The 19,321-nt window shown below is 31.9% G+C and overlaps 1 protein-coding gene across 4 annotated transcripts in view; it reads left to right on the top strand.

Moving 5' to 3' along the window:
• The window catches only part of SCN2A (sodium voltage-gated channel alpha subunit 2), a 155,451-nt gene that overhangs the window by 123,710 nt on the left and 12,420 nt on the right, over positions 1 to 19,321 (top strand). For all 4 annotated transcript variants that reach the window (XM_051986242.1, XM_051986246.1, XM_051986243.1 and 1 more), the window contains 4 exons: positions 5,485 to 5,658; positions 7,915 to 8,037; positions 16,345 to 16,626; positions 17,284 to 17,337. In XM_051986242.1, the coding sequence (XP_051842202.1) occupies positions 5,485 to 5,658; positions 7,915 to 8,037; positions 16,345 to 16,626; positions 17,284 to 17,337 (633 nt within the window). The remainder of the gene's footprint in view (positions 1 to 5,484; positions 5,659 to 7,914; positions 8,038 to 16,344; positions 16,627 to 17,283; positions 17,338 to 19,321) is intronic.

Genomic DNA, 19,321 nt, shown 5'->3' with positions numbered 1-19,321 from the left:
TGCAGATAGTTCACATGTGTTTCCCAGTGTTCTTTCTTTGGGTGTAGCTGCTTTTGTCCGTCATTTATCAATTGAAACTCAGGTCTCTTTGTCAAAGAAATCCACTTCCATCAAAATATGTCCTCATACAATATCGTTGTCGAAGTGTATAATGATCTCCTGGTTCTGCTCATTTCACTTAGCATCAGTTCATGTAAGTCTCACCAGTCCTCTCTGTATTCATCCTGCTGGTCATTTCTTACAGAACAATAATATTCCATAACATTCATATACCACAATTTACCCAGCCATTCTCCAATTGATGGGCATCCATTCATTTTCCAGTTTCTAGCCACTACAAACAGGGCTGCTACAAACATTTTGGCACATACAGGTCCCTTTCCCTTCTTTAGTATTTCTTTGGGATATAAGCCCAATAGAAACACTGCTGGATCAAAGGGTATGCACAATTTGATAATTTTTTGGGCATAATTCCAGATTGCTCTCCAGAATGGTTGGATTCGTTCACAACTCCACCAACAATGCATTAGTGTCCCAGTTTTCCCGCATCCCCTCCAACATTCATCATTATTTTTTCCTGTCATCTTAGCCAATCTGACAGGTGTGTAGTGGTATCTCAGAGTTGTCTTAATTTGCATTTCTCTGATCAATAATGATTTGGAACACTCTTTCATATGAGTGGTAATAGTTTCAATTTCATCCTCTGAAAATTGTCTGTTCATATCCTTTGACCATTTATCAATTGGAGAATGGCTTGATTTCTTATAAATTTGAGTCAGTTCTCTATATATTTTGGAAATGAGGCCTTTATCAGAACCTTTAACTGTGAAAATGTTTTCCCAGTTTGTTGCTTCCCTTCTAATCTTGTTTGCATTAGTTTTGTTTGTACAAAGGCTTTTTAATTTGATGTAATCAAAATTTTCTATTTTGTGATCAGTAATGGTCTCTAGTTCATCTTTGGTCACAAATTTCTTTCTCCTCCACAAGTCTGAGAGATAAACTATTCTATGTTCCTCTAATTTATTTATAATCTCGTTCTTTATGCCTAGGTCATGGACCCATTTTGATCTTATCTTGGTATATGGTGTTAAGTGTGGGTCCATGCCTAATTTCTGCCATACTAATTTCCAATTATCCCAGCAGTTTTTATCAAATAATGAATTCTTTTCCCAGAAGTTAGGGGCTTTGGGTTTGTCAAACACTAGATTGCTATAGTTGACTATTCTGTCTTGTGAACCTAACCTTTTCCACTGATCCACTAATCTATTTCTTAGCCAATACCAAATGGTTTTGGTGACTGCTGCTTTATAATATAATTTTAAATCAGGTACAGCTAGGCCACCTTCATTTGATTTTTTTTTTCATTAATTCCCTTGAGATTCTCGACTTTTTATTGTTCCATATGAATTTTGTTGTTATTTTTTCTAGATCATTAAAATATTTTCTTGGAAGTCTGATTGGTATAGCACTAAATAAATAGATTAGTTTAGGGAGTATTGTCATCTTTATTATGTTCGCTCGGCCGATCCAAGAGCACTTAATATTTTTCCAATTATTTAAGTCTGACTTTATTTGTGTGGAGACTTTTTTATAATTTTGCTCATATAATTCCTGACTTTCCTTTGGTAGATAGATTCCCAAATATTTTATGGTATCAACAGTTATTCTGAATGGAATTTCTCTTTGTATCTCTTGCTGTTGGGTTTTGTTGGTGATGTATAAAAATGCTGAGGATTTATGGGGATTTATTTTGTAGCCAGCTACTTTGCTAAAATTATGAATTATTTCTAATAGCTTTTTAGTAGAATCTCTGGGGTTCTCTAGGTATGCCATCATATCATCTGCAAAGAGTGATAGTTTGGTTTCCTCATTGCCTACTCTAATTCCTTTAATATCTTTCTCGACTCTTATTGCCGGGGCTAGTGTTTCTAATACGATATTAAATAATAATGGAGATAGTGGCAACCTTGCTTCACTCCAGATCTTACTGGGAAAGATTCCAGTTTTTCCCCATTGCATATGATGCTTACTGATGGTTTTAAATATATGCTCCTGACTATTTTAAGGAAAAGTCCATTTATTCCTATGCTCTCAAGTGTTTTTATTAGGAATGGATGTTGGATTTTATCAAATGCTTTTTCTGCATCTATTGAGATGATCATATGGTTTTTGTTTGTTTGGTTATTGATATAGTCAATTATGCTAATACTTTTCCTAATATTGAACCAGCCCTGCATTCCTGGTATAAATCCTACTTGGTCATAGTGTATTATCCTGGTGACGATTTTCTGTAATCTTTTTGCTAATATTTTATTTAAGATTTTAGCATCAATATTCATTAGGGAGATTGGTCTATAATTTTCTTTCTCTGTTTTCAGCCTACCTGGTTTAGGTATCAGTACCATGTCTGTGTCATAAAAGGAGTTTGGTAGGACTCCTTCAATCCCTATTTTTTCAAATAGTTTATTTAGCATTGGAGTTAATTGTTCTTTAAATGTTTGGTAGAATTCACATGTAAATCCATCTGGTCCTGGGGATTTTTTCTTAGGGAGTTGATTGATAGTTTGTTCTATTTCTTTTTCTGAGATGGGACTGTTTAGGATATTTGCTTCTTCCTCTGTTAGTTTGGGCAAGCTATATTTTTGGAGGTATTTTTCTATTTCATTTAAGTTGTCGAATTTATTGGCATAAAGTTGGGCAAAGTAACTCCTAATTATTGTTCTAATTTCCTCTTCATTAGTGGCGAGTTCTCCCTTTTCATTTTTAAGACTAACAATTTGATTTTCCTCTTTCCTTTTTTAAATCATATTTACTAAGGGTTTGTCTATTTTGTTGGTTTTTTCATAGAACCAACTCTTAGCTTTATTAATTAATTCAATAGTTTTTTTACTTTCAATTTTATTGATCTTTCCTTTTATTTTTAGAATTTCAAGTTTAGTGCTTGACTGGGGGTTTTTAATTTGTTCCTTTTCTAGCATTTTTAGTTGCAAACCCAATTCATTGACCTTCTCTTTCTCTATTTTTTACAAATAGGCCTCTGGAGATATGAAATTTCCCCTTATTACCGCTTTGGCTGCATCCCATACATTTTGGTATGATGTCTCATTATTATCGTTTTCTTGGGTGAAGTTATTAATTATGTCTATGATTTGCTGTTTCACCCAATCATTCTTTAGTATGAGATTATTTAGTTTCCAATTATTTTTTGGTCTACTTCCCCCTGGTTTTTTGTTGAATGTAATTTTCATTGCATCGTGGTCTGAAAAGGATGCATTTACTATTTCTGCCTTACTGCATTTGAATTTGAGGTTTTTATGTCCTAATATATGGTCAATTTTTGTATAGGTTCCATGAATTGCTGAAAAGAAAGTGTATTCAAATAGGCTATTATTTCAATGAAAGATTTTAAAGCATTATAACTTTATGTAAATTCATCCCACTCTTCTGCTCCCATTTAATTCTGGGGCCAGCTCACTGTCCATGAATATTTATCTAAAGTATATCTGCTGATGAACCATTTCTATCAATTAGCCACTTAAATGAATGTGCCTATACAGTAGGCATTCTTCATCTATTTGTTCTTTCCTATCTGAAAAGTCCAACCAAAATCTTCTGAGTGATTAGGTTTCTTATTCAAGAGATTCTGCAGTGCTTTAGAACTAAGGGCTACCAACACAACAGCCACAAAAGCCATCAATAGGGAAGCCCTCTTCCATTTGCAATATGAACTAAGACATCTTCTGTGGTGAAGGCAAACATCTTTGATGAGCGAATATAGTCTTGTTTTATATTTTCCTTGACATTGATAATCAGATCTTTGATTTTGTAAGGTTTTTTGTTACATGCTTGAGAGACATTTTGTTGAAGGAGTCCTTAAAACAGTGCTTTGTTCTATCTAAATACTTTGTATTGGTCTTCAGTATTCTCTGGATCTTTCTGTCAGTAACTTTAAAGATGTGCTCTACTTAGAATATCACTTTTGAAAATCTCAAATCTCACCTAGGATATCCTCAAAGCATGTGCAACATATTCTCATTAAAATTTTATAGAAATAGGAAAAAAAGGCATTTAGTTTAATAGTTATTATTCTTGGGTCACTTTTTTCTAGCAATAACATGGTCTAAAACCTCTTTCAAATACTCTGAGTTAATCTTTCTGTAGAATTCCAGTAGTGATCTCTGATTTTCTTAAGTATAATTTCTGCTATTTCCATCTTGTAGCCTCAGACTGGTTTTAGTCTTAATCATGTAGATCCACTATAGTTGATGAAGAAAATAGTTTGTGGCAATATAGAAATTTTTCAGAGCTTTTCTAATTTTTCAATCTCATAATTAACTGCTCTCAGAATTATATTTCTTAACTGACTCTCAGTAAGCTCTTTGAAAATTTCTTTTCCCCTTCTCTTCTCCCTATTTTATGGAATATTACCCCTAACAAATTTCTATCATTTTCACAAGATCTGAGAAGTGCTTAAAAATAAAATGGCTTGTTTATCTCTTTGACAAGAAGATTCTGTAGTCTAGTCAGCTTCTAGGTTTTATTTTTATTTTTAATTTTCTTGTAGTGATGATCAGTTTATGTTAGTTAAACTTCCTTAGGAATGTTGAGAAATGTTAGGAATATTAATATTTTGCATTTCATTTTATGCATTTCCCATTGGGGGAGGGTCAAATTGGGGGAGGATTGTTCAAATAGATCTGATTAGCATTTCCTCATGTGTGCTATTTCTTCTTCAAAGTTTTTTCATTATTTTAATTTGATATTGATTTTGATTCTTGCTTTAATAGTTGATGGTTTACACAGAGCTGATTTGGTAATGATTTCAATATCAGTACCTAGTCATTTCCTATCTGTTCAAATATACTGAGTTTGGGGATTTAATTCAAAAATATTTTTACTCAATTATACACAAAACCTTATGACAAAAATGGGAAAGTTCCTGTCATCAAAGACCTTCTTATATTTTATTCACTATCCATATGTCATCATCCCTTGTATGAATTTTTCACACCCTATTCAGGGTCAGGATCTTCAAGCATTAGTTTAGCCCTGGATTAGCTTGTTCATGTCCCTTGGAAAGTAGGGGGTTCTATTTTGGTGTTCCACTATTTATATGGCTCGTAGTCTTATATTAGGGAAATCACTTCCAGATCAGTGGTCTGAAATGAGGCTTCACTTACAGATGCTTTCCTGAGGAAGAAAAGGCTTCTGAGACAGCAACCTAACTGAATGAGGAAACCAGCCAACCATAACATAGTACTCAACTATACCATTAATTTAGTCAGAATGGTTGAACTGCTTTTATGGGAAAATATATAGTGGGACTCAATTGTGAAAACACCACACCATCTAGCCTAGGGCTCTTGGTGATGCAATGATTTAAATACCCAAGAGAATATATTTACATATTTTCTTCCGCTTTGAGGAATTCAATCGAAAACCATTCATGTCAATGAACAATTATTAAAAAGCTTTCTTTTGTAGGCCTTTGAAGATATATATATTGAGCAACGAAAAACAATTAAGACAATGTTGGAATATGCTGACAAAGTTTTCACATACATTTTCATTCTGGAAATGCTTCTAAAGTGGGTTGCATATGGTTTCCAAATGTATTTTACAAATGCATGGTGCTGGCTGGACTTCCTTATCGTTGATGTAAGTATTACAATTTCTTATTTTGCATATTTTTCATAAAATATCAATCACCCTTTCAATTGTTGGTATAATATCGATAACCGAAATAATTGTAAAGATCTCTTCCAAAATAGCTTCATATATTAACTTCTCAGATCTCTAGTTTATCCATGAAGGAAGAAAGGAGCAAAGTCTATATATATTACTTAAATATGAAAATGTCATTAAGCATTATTAAAGTCTTTTATAGCTAATACAACACAATTGTATTTTCTTTTCCAGAAAAAGGAAGCATCAGAGGCTAGGTAGATTTCACGATGTTCGATGATACTTTTTGATTATGTACAACACATTAATTCCCCTTTATTTGTATCTACTATCTGAGTCTATTAATTAAGAAATACCTTCTTTTATGCTTTGTTGCCAATACTTAATCTCTCTTATTAAGTTAGTTATCTAACTTACTAAGTTAGATAACATTTGTTAGATACCTAAGTTATAACTATAAAATTTAAAAGATATATTAAATATATCTTGTGCAATATATATGCAAAATATAGTTAAGATGATGAAATTAGATAACAGTAACTGATAAACATTTAGATTCATGTGTACTTTAGTTAGTGAATTTATAATTTTTCTATGTATTTTGGAACAATGAGCACATTTTTCTTTTAAATTATTTTCTTATATATTTTTTATTTTAGTTGTGCTATTTATTTCAGAATAAGGAATATGCAAAATAATAATAAATATAAATAATATATATTCATATAATATAAATTGATTGATTGAAATGACTAAATATTATATATCTAGATTTCAAATTACTCTTATTTCCAATTTTTCCTATCCTGCTTGGTTTGATAACTAGAGATAGGGCCATTTTATAAGCAGGCCCCTAAGTTAGCATTTTAACATTAGAGTCATATAAGCAATGTATTGATTCCAAAAGTCAGCTACTTTGTGGCATCCTCATTAACCTCTGATTTTGCCTTACATAAGGAAATTTCCTGACATTGTTAAAGTACCTAAGCCTCATTGTTTAAAAAAAAAAAAAAAATCCCCTTAGATCTAACTCATTAAATGTAAGGATCTTTCAAAGTTTGGCTTGAGTCTGTTTGTTTTTGTTAGGCTCACTATAATTGAGAATCACAGCTGTTCTTAATCCTTTAGATATACTAAACTTCAGGCACTTGAATTGCGCAAGGTCAGAAACTGCAGTTCTTCAGATAAGGTTTCCTTTTGAGATATATCTGAAGAAAGGGCTTAAAGAGCAATTAGGTGGTAGAAAGGAGAGCTTAGTGGGACTAGTGGGACTGTTTAAACTACTTCAGAGCACTAACTTTTCAAACAACTTGAAATAGTACTTCAAAGGAATAAGTGATGACTTTTATCACAAACAATAATTGATAAATGCTAAATCAGATAATTCCTTTCTATTCATTCAAGTCCACTATTTTGTTAGCCAAAGTCAAATTGGTTTTTGCCCTGCAAATAAATTTGCATTTTCTTTTAAAATGAAGCAGTATGGTATAGGCAATGAAGTTATAACCTAAGTATCCTTGGAGATATTATTTGTTTAGCTACCAAAAAAAGTCCAAATGTGCGTGTATGTTTGTATGTGTATACATACACATATATGTATGTGTGTATACATATATATATGTATATCTCAACACTTATATATGAGGGAAAACTGACCTTATTATTGAAATGTGCAGTTTGACTTAATTATCACACCCATACTCCCATTCTGCAGGAAACTAAAGTCACTGATCTGACTGATTTATTCATATTCTGCTATAGACTGAACGACTAACTACAACATAGTCAATTCCTTGATTTTTCTTTTTATCCATTTCTTTCTGATTTAATCAGTTAATTCTGTTTAGCTACTTGGACTTCATAATGAAAAACCTAAGACAAATGAAGCAATTATATCCAAGATGTGTGTGTTTCATATTAACCTTTGGTTTCATTAAATTGCTTTTGTGCTTAGCTTATTTTTCCTTTTTTTTTTTTTAATTACTCTGATCAACCAAAGAATATGTGAAAGGATAAAGTATTGTCACAATCTCTCACAAGAGTAGAGTAGCAATCTGCTCTATGACTATCTTCTCTCTCTCTCTCTTTTTTTAAACCTAAAACAATTCCCTTTAAAATGACCTTTAAAGAAAATTGACCTGTTATGGTTTTACATTTCAAGTATGTTTGGGTCTTAGATTAATAAGACTGTCTAATATTAATGAATATCTTTTTCTTCTTTTCATATAGGTCTCTTTGGTCAGCTTAACTGCAAATGCCTTGGGCTACTCAGAGCTTGGTGCCATCAAATCTCTTCGGACACTAAGAGCTTTGAGGCCCCTAAGAGCCTTATCTCGATTTGAAGGAATGAGGGTAAGACAATACTTTAACCTTTCACACAATAGAAAGAAAGCAAGCTGGAAACTCAAAAAAAAAAAAAAAAAAAATCCAAGAAGTATTATGTAATTTTCCTTCTATGGGAGAGCAGGCAGTATATTTACTTAGTCATGTATATTGAATGCCTGTTCTATTAGATGAGAGATTCATAAGGATATACTGCCTTTAAAGAGCACACCATACATTTGCATAATGTTTTATGTTTTTGAAAGCACTTTCACAGAGAACCTTTTCATTTGTGGTATACTATAATGAGCACTGGAATTAGGGACTTTGGATGCCTACTTCTGCCCCACCCACTAACTTGCTTTGTTACCTTAGGCTTGTCTGATTCCTCATCTCTAAACTGAGCAAGTTGAACAAAACAGTTTTTAAGATCCTTTCTACCTATAATGTTCTAATTATTTTAATTGATGATCTAATTGTTCTAATTATTTAAAGTAAATAAACAAAATTTTATTACTCCCTTTTTATAATTATATTTTCATTTTTTCAATGACCAGATATTTCTTTTTTTCTTCTTTCTACCTTCCCCCATCAAAAAGGGAAAGGAAAAATAAAAAGCAACCTTGTAACACATACATATACTTAAGTAAAACATCCAGAAATGGGTCTCATTCCTAATCAGGCACTAGCAGATTGTATGTAGCATTCTTCATCATTGATCTTTTGAAATCAGTACAGATCATTGTGTGGAACAAGTCAGAACTGTTCATTTTTTAATGTAGTCATTATTGTATAAATTGTTCTCCTGGTTCTGCTTATTTCATTCATGCATATCTTCTCAGATTTCTCAGAAATTGACTTTTATAATTTCTTATAGTAGTATAGTATTCCATTATATTCATAGACCATAATTCATTCAACCACTCCTCAAATCATGACCTCATCTCTTCCTTTGCTATTCAAAAAAACCTGCTCTAAATATTTATATATTTAACATAAATATATATTAATGTAAATAAATAAAATGCAAATGATATGAATATAAAATAATATAAACATTTTAAAATAATTATGTATATATATACATATATATATATCTTTTTTTAAAAATTTCTTTGTGATATAGGCCTCATAGTGATATTGCTGGATCAACAAGCATTCACAATTAGTAATTTTGGAGGCATTGTTCCAAATTGTTTACCAGAATGGCTATACCATTTTTTTTCTTTTAATAGATGAAAAAATTGAGACATAGCAAAGCTAAACACTCTGCCTAAAGTCATACAATGAATTTAACATCAGGAGGCTAAAACCCAAGTCTTCTGATTTGTGGTTTGCTAGCATCCAGTCTTGATCATCTGGTTGGCAAGCAAACTCATATATAAGAAAATGATTTAATAGTACTTACAGTATGTGTATGTATATTTAAACTCTGTGTGTGTGTGTGTGTGTGTGTGTGTGTGTGTGTGTCTGTCTGTCTCTATCTCTCTCTCGGTCTCTCCCAGTCCTTCATGTAGTGTTCTTGGGAGAGTTAGGGGGAAGGGGGAAAAAGATAAAATAAAAAGTACACAGCAGAAAACAAAAGAAAACCTACAAGGAAACAAAGAAAAAATGCACCACTTTGATCACAATATGTAATATTTATCATATGAGACTTCCTGAAATAGAAGTTTATTGCTTTATATTTTGAATCCTCTCACATTCTGCTGAGCACAACAATAGTTTTTTCCTACTTTGTATCTAAGTTTAAAATAAATTTTTAAAAAGAGTACATATATACTCATATATATATGATATATATATTTATACAATATATAAATATATATAATATACATAAACATATCCAAGTTAGTAAAATACAGACTGAATAGATGAGAGATGAAGAAATGTTCAATAAAAGAATGATCACAGTTGAAAAGATTTAAGTTATTCAAAGAACTAATAATGTCAGAGTTAAACTGAATTTAGGAATGCTCAGAAAGCATTTGTCTAAGAGTCACCATCACCATTCTGTAGTGGTTTATGCCCAAATTTATATGTATAGACACATGCACACATGTGCATACATACACACACATGTATATATATGCACACATATATACACACATACACCCTACACATACTTGGATTCATTATCCAGTATTCATTTTTCTTTTGCCTTTCCATTGTGGCCCCAGAATTTTCAACTTAACCTGTCTTTTTTTTTTTTTTTTTTTTTTTGCTTTCTTTCCCCTTCTTTATATGCACTCAGTAGTTGCTTTTTATTATCCTTTCAGTAGCAATCACAAAAATTATAGAATTTATAGAATCATGTAACATTGGGACTGAAAGGGACCTTAGAAACCATCTAGTCTAATTATTTTATGTGCCTTTGAAAAAGGAAATGGATTTAGTTAATGTGGAAAAAGGCAATAAATTTGAAAAGGTAAGAACAGAATTTAGCCGATGTGAATCTGTTAGATAGATTTCTAATGTGCCCAGCTCAGTGGGAGTTCTCCATCACATTGTGAAGGAGGTGAAGCAGGACTTTAGATCAGGGGTATTCATTTCATTTATAAATGTGCAGGAAATCCCAGTTGGTATAATTTAAAACTGCCAGATATTCTTCACAGCATCCTCACTGTTTCATTTCTGATGTTTGGAGGGGTTTTTCCTCCCCAAGGGATTCATGTCAGAAACTGCTTCTTTAGCTTTTGGGTTCAGACTGAAATGGATAAAAAGTAGGTCAGACATTGGACATAGAGCCCTTACACAAGAAACAAGATATAAAGGAACTGTGAAGAATTTGTCCTGACATTTTCAATCCTCTGAGGCAAAGACCCTGAAGCCAGATGCTCACACCTCAGATGACATGCTGATACTATCTCCCTTGCAGTGACAATTCACAAATGGAACATTTAGAAAATGATGCTTTCCATGATATTTGAGAACATATTTGAGAAAGTGTTTAAGGCTATATCTGTGTGGTAGAAATCACTGTTTTCCAATATACATTTCATCAACTTACTTGTAAGCCACATGCTTTTCTACAAAAATGAAAAATAAAAACATGAAAGCATGACATTATTTCTTCCCTAGAGAAAATATTTTCACTAAAAAATAATAAATTCATACATAAATTAACCAACATCAGAAGAGAATTTGAAATAATGAAAAAAAAGTCTGCTGTTTCTTAGTTTTTTTTAAATGTACAACTTTTAATATTAATTTTAAGTGATAAAAATAATTATTAAATAAATCATTTTTATGGTTCCTGGACTATTTGAAATTTTTATTCCACTGTGTATTTATTTTGTCATGCTTTCCCTTGTTTTCATCTTCAAGATTTTTTTCTTTCTTTTGCTACCTGTCTCATGTTCTTCATTTTAGAATTTCTAGTAACATTTTCTTTTTTTTTACCGTCTTTATTGAAGGAGTTAAACATTAGGAAATGAATGTAGACAACTTTTTAAAAGAATTTGACTATAAAAGGGAGGAGAAATATTAAACAACAGTTTTAAGGTATAACAGAATCAAATCAAGATTTTTTTTTTAAGGATGGAGCAACTTAAGCATGCCTTTAGAAAGCAAGAAAGGAACAAGTAGTTAAGTATTTGCATAATAGAAGGAAAATTTAGAATGATGGAAGAGGTGAGTTCCAAGAGAAGAGGGAATGGAAATAAAGTCATTCTGAGAATGGTTGGCTTAGCAAGGAGAACGTCTATTTTTTCCTCAGATATTGAAACAAAAGAGTCAAACAATCAACAAGCATTTATTAAACGCTAGATCTGTGCTAAGCTTCATACTAAGCATTGGGAATACTAAAACAAACAAATAAGCAAACAAATAAATAGCCTTCACCCTGAAGGAACACAGGGAGACAACACATAAATAATTGGGCACAAACAATACATATACTTTGTGAATTAAAGAATCTGAAAACGTAAGGCATGTGTATGCGAGGCAACTTGAAAATATCTCCTGCAGAGAAGAAATTTGAGCTGCATTTTGAAAGAAACCAAGGAAATTTAGAGGCAGAAGTGAGGGGACAGAGCTGTCCAGCCATGAGGGATAGTCAACACAGGGATATAGAGGATTGTTTTAGGAACTCCAAGTAAGCCAGTGTAACTTGGTCAGAGAGTATGCAGAGAGGAGTAGAATGGATGTATAAAGAGTCAAAGTTATGAAGAGCTTTAAATGCAATACAGAAGACTTTATATTTGATACAGGAAGTCACTGGAAATCAGTGAGCAGAAGGATAATATGGTCAGAGCTATACTTTTAAAAAATGACTTTGCAGCTAAGTGGAAGATTAGAATAGAGAGGGATCTGAGGCAAGGAGATCAACCCAAAGGCTATAGAGCTAGTCCAAGTGAGAGATAATAAAGACTGAACTAGATTTTTGGTTACATCAATGAAAGGAACAAGAATGAAAAGAACATAAGATATGTTACAAAGGTAGAAACGACAAGAACTGATCATTACCAGCCTGCATATGTTGAATGATTAAGTAGAGGATTATGAACCTGGATGATTAATAAGATGATAGTATCCTTGACATAAACAGGAAAGTTGGGGAAAGAAGAGGGTTTGGGGGGGGGGAAAGGGTACTGGTTCCACTTGGACATAATGAGTTTGGGATGTTCAAGAAACAGTTGGAGATGTATGACCTACCCCAGCAGAGAGAATAAAACTGAATATATAAATCTGGGCATCATCTGCATAGAGATGGTAATTGAACCCAAAAGAGCTAAAAAGAGTAGCAAGCGAGACACTGTAGAGCAAAAGGAAAAGGGGGCTCAGCACAGAGCCCTAGGAGACTTTCATGATTAGCTAATATGACTTGGCTGCTTCATTACCACTCAGCAGCTAAGTAAACATAGAGAAATCCTGTGGTGGGCAAAGAATACGAAACATTAGAACGATAAATTCAAGGTTTATGGATAGTGTATAGTTGAATTGAATAACTATTAGATCAAGAATGTCAAGGGAGGAAAGTCAGACCAGATTAGGAGTGATAGCTTGGAAAAGAACAAACGTGGAAGCAAATAAAAATTAAATTAGGAATAGAGGAAATGAAGTAAACATAAGACAGAGGGAAAGAAAGAAGGATAGGAAGTCATGGTCAGAAAGAAGAATTTCATAATTTAAGGCCATGGAGCATATTTGTACTATGTTGCTATGTGTGCTAGCATATTTACGAATTTGGTGAGATTAAGCTTTCTCTATGGATGTCTAAAATGGAATGAATTTAAGGGTCCTAGAGATTGGGGAGATTAACTGGTAAACCAAGATATCTGAGACACACACACACACACACACACACACACACACACACACACACATTTACAAGTATAAAGGAAGGAGTAGAGCAGAAGGGGGAAATGTGAACAAGGTTTATAATCCCTTAAGAAAGAAAAGAAAAAGACCTGTTGGGAATTCAACAAGAATCTGGCATGTGTGATATATATATAGACTGTGTGAATTTCAAAGGGAAAAAAAGTTGAGTGATAAGGACAGATGGAAAAACTGGCAGTATCAGTGAGGAACAAAGAATATATATACATTTTTTCTGGCTTACTATATCTATGTTGCATGAGAGACTAGAGGATGCAGTTAAAAGATTCATTGTCTTCTGGATAAAGCTAGTTTTTCAAGCGTATGAAGATGGGAAGATTGAAATGAAGTGGACTAAGATGAATGGAAATTTCTTAAGGACAGAACAAGAATTCCAGAGGGCACAAAAAAAGGAAGGGCAGATGAATATAGGAATCTCTACCTAGGGAAAGGGATGAGGGAGAAAGCCTTTGGGGGGAGGGAGGTTAATTGGGATGGTAATTAAGGAAGAGAGTATTTTTGGTAGGCTATGACACTGAATTACAATTGTTTATTAAGAGGGCTTAATAATCTCATATTTATTGTATTTTTATGTTCTCTATATATTCACTGCAGATATGAACACATATCCACAATTTCTCATCTTGTCTCAAAATAATCTTCTCTGATTATATATGTGTGATATATGTATGTGTGAGAAAGAGAGTATGTGTGTATATATGTTCATTCTACTAAGTAAATTATTAACTGTTAATTTCCTTTTACTTGTTCATCAATGATGATTGGTGCTTATAATGATGATCCTGAGATACTTAGAAGATTCTATAGGGCTACAAATAAATCTTTTCCCAAATAACTTAAGGATATTCAATATAGTTTTTTGTCAGTGTGTTTATAATTTTGTATTCTAATTCTTTGGAAACTGATAATCTAGGGGTTTTCTTTTAATTAGAATATTTGATTAAGAGGGATATTTGAATCCTGAGGCATGATAGTTTATTGTGTATGTTTTCCTTTTCATCTTTGTGATTATACACTAAGTAAAAATGAAGAGCCAAGGAAGGCAACTCAGTACCTACCACAATGCTTTGCTCATTGTTGAATTGTAGTACTTTAATATATAGAAATTAAACTTGTTTCTAAAGAATAATTAAGTCAAAAGATCAATGAATTTAGAGACAGATTCAAGTCATAACTCTGATTTTAATGAGTGGATAAATCACATATTTTTTCTAAGCCTCAGTTTTCTCAAATTTTTTTTTTTGTTTGTTTTTTGCTGAGGCAATTGGGGTTAAGTGACTTGCCCAGGGTCACACAGATAGGAGGTCAGACTTGAACTTAGGTCCTCCTGACTTTAGGGCTGGTGCTCTAACTACTACACCACCTAGCTGCTTCTATTTTCTCATCTTTGAAATGGGAATATCCTTACCACACAAGATTGTTGAGATGAAAGCACTTTGTAAATCTTAAACTACTACATAAAGTTAAGTTCTTTTATTATTTACCCATATATTGATTTACTAAAAATAAAAACAACCCTGCCATAGTTATATAACAAGATACTTTTTGAGTTCAAAAGTGGTGAGAAAAAAATTAAATAAAAATAAAAGTAGTAGAAACTGTTAAAATTGAGTCATAGCATTTTTCGCTCATAGTGAATTTTAAAATAATTAAAGATGGAATAGATGATCTTTAAGGTTCCTTCCATATTTAAATCTCTAATTATAATATTCTACATCTAAAACTAACATTCTGTTATTTATACAAGCCTAACAGTTATGTTACTCCATAAGATATATAATACAAGTATTGTTATTTCATTTCACAGAAGGACTTCTATTAAGGACCTCTAAGCAGGGAGGTCACTTGCCCATGGCAACCCACCTAATGAATATCTAAGGCATGATTCACTCTCAACTTTCTTTCACTTATTGCTACTACCTAGTCTGTCTCTTATTACTTAATCTTTCAAGACTATAAAAAAGATTTTTGAAGAAATAAATTTTAATTCTTTTTTTAAAAAAATCACTTAAATTACTGCCATTTTTCCTTGCTCTTAAGTTCAAAATATCAGTCTTTTCATTAACCCCTCATTCTTTCTCACCTCCCATATCTGATCACTTGCCAAATCTTGCCATTTCTTCATCTTTGGTATCCAAGCACTTTTTTTTTTCTTACTTACATAGCCACCACTTTCATTCACACCTTTATCACCTTTTCTCTTACAATAGCCTCCTGGTTAGTTTCCCTACCTTAAGTCTTCCTCCACTCCACTCATTCCCCTATAAGACACTGGACAAAACACTTAACTCTGTTTGCCTTAGTTTTCACATCTGTGGATTTAGAACTTTCATTATTATATGTCCAAATCTGATTACCTATGGGAACAATGTTGTTGTTCAGTCATTTCAGTCATTTCTCACTCTTTGTGACCCCATTTGGGGTTTTCTTGCAAAGACAGTGCAGTAGTTTGCCATTTCCTTCTCCAGCTAATAAGTCTCTGAGACCAGATTGAAATCAGGAATTTGAATCTTTCTGACTCTCTGTTCAGTGCTCTATCCATTGTACCACTTAGCAATATAACTTCTCTTAACATTAGATATGAGGTTCAGATAAAAAATTTTACAATACATCTGTTGTGTTCAGTATTCCTTTTTTTTTTTTTTTAAAGTCAGACAAGTATATATTATCCACAATTTTTTGTATTTGAAATTTATGACATTCTTTAGTGGCTTAAAAAAAAGTTTTACCCATTATTACTTCTGTTCTCTAGCATATTCAAAGGCTTAAGATGTATCTTACAAATGCTAATTTCCTACTTATTTGACATTCTCTGAGTGAGATGGTTATGTAATTTTTAAAACTATTATCTCCAATATTTATTTTTAGCATGCTCTGATAAGAGAGATATATACACTAACACTTAAACTGATGCTATCAAATTCATAAAAACTTCTTAAAACACTCAGTAAAAGAAATCCTGGAAGTGATAACTTTTTCTTTCTTTCCTCTTTTTACCAGGTGGTTGTGAATGCCCTTTTGGGTGCAATCCCCTCTATCATGAATGTACTTCTGGTCTGTCTGATATTTTGGCTAATATTCAGTATCATGGGAGTGAATCTTTTCGCTGGCAAGTTTTACCACTGTATCAACACCACCACTGGAGAGATGTTTGACATAAGTGTTGTCAACAATTTGAGTGAATGCCAAGCTCTTATAGACAGTAATCAAACTGCCCGATGGAAAAATGTGAAAGTAAACTTTGATAATGTGGGACTTGGATATCTTTCTTTGTTACAAGTGGTAAGTCAGTCTGACCTTCATAATTTTTGTGACCTATGCAATGTTATTAACAGTGAGTCAAATAGTTACTATATAGATTTGAAAGATGATAAGAGTCTGGAAAGAATTCCAGAGTCTTAATGAAATGTGTAATTCAATATTAAATTTTTATTGAGGGAACTGGTTCTCAGTATACTATAGGATGTTTGCTTCAAAATCATGTGGCCCATCAAAATTGCCTTGGTTGATAATAAGCCACAGTTATTCCAATTATCTATTATGTTTTCTATTTATTAGGCTCTAATTGTATATTGGTTATGCACGCTTGTGAACATATACAAAATCCTGTATATATACACAATTCTAAAATTATTGTCATAATCAGCAAGAGTGAAAAGTTAGAGACAGTTGTTTATATGATCACATATTTTAGTTATAGGTCATATTATTGTGATTCAGTTATAAATGGGAAAGAATAAGGGTGAATCATGATATGTTATTATCCATTGCATACAAAGCTCATATATTAACTCAGAGATTTTATTACATTGGTAATTGAATGCATATTAATGATCTTAATAGGATCTCATGATAGAATAGCTTAATTTATTTTTCTAATATCAACATTTTAGAGTGAAGTTAAGTAATATATCTTCCTTCTTCTATTGACTACCTTAGGCTACATTTAAAGGATGGATGGATATCATGTATGCAGCTGTTGATTCACGAAATGTAAGTATATTCGGAATTATTGTTTAATTTCGTTATTTATAGAATGCCACTATATTTCAATTGAATGTCACTATAAATGGGGGAAATGAGGGAAATTTATAGGATAAAATTATTTTGAAAGATAATGTATGAAATACTTTTTAAACTAATCAAAAACATTTAGGTGGTGCAAGGATTGGTTTTATAGGAAAAAATTCTACATCCATCTGAATTCTATCTTAGACATTTACTAATTGTATGACTCTGGGCAAGCAACTTAATCTCTCTCAGACTCAGTTTCCTAATCTAGGAATTATTTCCCAGAGTTATTTCAAATGAGATAATATGTTTGAATTCTAGCTATTATTATTTATTTTATTTATATTTTATATATAATTTATATATATATAATATATTTACACACAAATATGTTATATATATAATTTATATTATATTATTGTAATGGTAGTAAAATTTATTATACTTTTAATTCATCTTATTTTTCTTAAGATTAAAGGATTTGTGGAGTAGGGAGGAGGGGAAAATTTGGAACACAGGGTGTTACAAAGGTCAATGTTGAAAAATTATCCATGCATATGTTTTGAAAATAAAAAGTTTTAATTAAAAAAAAAGGATTTTCATATCTATTCTTTCCTGTCAGAATTTTCATTATTTAAAATTTCAGATTAGGATTTCATGAAAAACCATAAAAAATAAGGGATTCACTATATTCCATATAAGGCATAATTTCACTAGTATTATTTTATTTAGATATATATATATATATATTCCTGTTAATCAAAATATTGTACTTATAACTCTACCATGAAAGTAAAAACAATACAATATTAACCAAGAAAAGCATCTACATTAAAAAAAAACACATTTTTATTAGACATTATCTCTTACTTCATTCTGTTCCCATCTAGGGTTTGAAAAAAAAATCACAGTTCCTTTTTTTCTGCTACTTATGAGCTTTCTCTTCTCTTTCACTCTATTGATTCTCCAAAAATGTATATTGTGTAATGTGTTATCACCATTTTAAAAAAAATAAGGAGATTGAGAAGATAATTCTGTGCGTCTCTGGCTGTTTTGACTGTATGGAAGTTAATGTGGGTAACAATGGTGATTCATCACCTGAAGTGAATTTGAAAGAGAATGAAGGAGATAAAGGAACTTTATATAGTTACACTTAAAGCTTGTGTGAGGTCCTATGAACCCAATAATTCATTACATTGATGGATTTTTGTCTAACTTGAGCTCTTGATTCTTGCTAGGAACCAAACCAAAAGCCAGATCTTACCTGATTCTTGATTCCTTTTCTGTTTTAGATACAACCTTTTGTTACTACTGCTCTATTTATCCAATTTTCTTACCATTTTCTTGATCTTAATTCCTTTGTGTCATATCCTGAACTGTATCTTTTAAGTATTTAGTCCCCTGTTTGTCTCTTTCCTATTTGGCTATGACCAGGAGCATAGCTACAACAATTTTTAAAAATCTCTTTCATTGAATTCTAATCAATCAGATAATTGAGCTTTTTTTTTTTTTTCACATTCAGTTGACTACATTCATTTCTTTTGGAATTAAATTTGCAAGAATATTTTGCCCAAAGTCCTCTGTGTAATAGTGGAGCTAGATTTGAATCTTTTCTTCTTGATTCTTCAACCTCTGGATTGCTGGAATCTCTTTTTAGCTAATATGAAGGTCAAGTAATAAAGCATCAATTTCTAGATGACACATTTTTGTAATTTTTGTTTTAGGAAATATTTTGAATTTTCTTTGTCCCCCTCACTTGATTAATGTGTGAATAATGATTGTGAAACTTGCTATTTGAATTTTCAAGGACAACTTTCAAAAGACTATATTTAATTTCCTCTAAGAATTTTGCCCGTAAATAAAATATACTGCTACCAGGGAAATGTTGGTACATTTGCGATGGATTCACAGTCAAGTTTCCTATTCATGTGATGAACAGAAAGAAAATTTTAATACTTTCCCACTT

The sequence above is a fragment of the Antechinus flavipes genome, chromosome 3, assembly GCF_016432865.1.
Source record: "Antechinus flavipes isolate AdamAnt ecotype Samford, QLD, Australia chromosome 3, AdamAnt_v2, whole genome shotgun sequence".
NCBI classification, from domain to species: domain Eukaryota; kingdom Metazoa; phylum Chordata; class Mammalia; order Dasyuromorphia; family Dasyuridae; genus Antechinus; species Antechinus flavipes.
The sequence above is the reverse complement of the archived record's forward strand: the minus strand, read 5'-3'. Positions and strand labels throughout refer to the sequence as shown.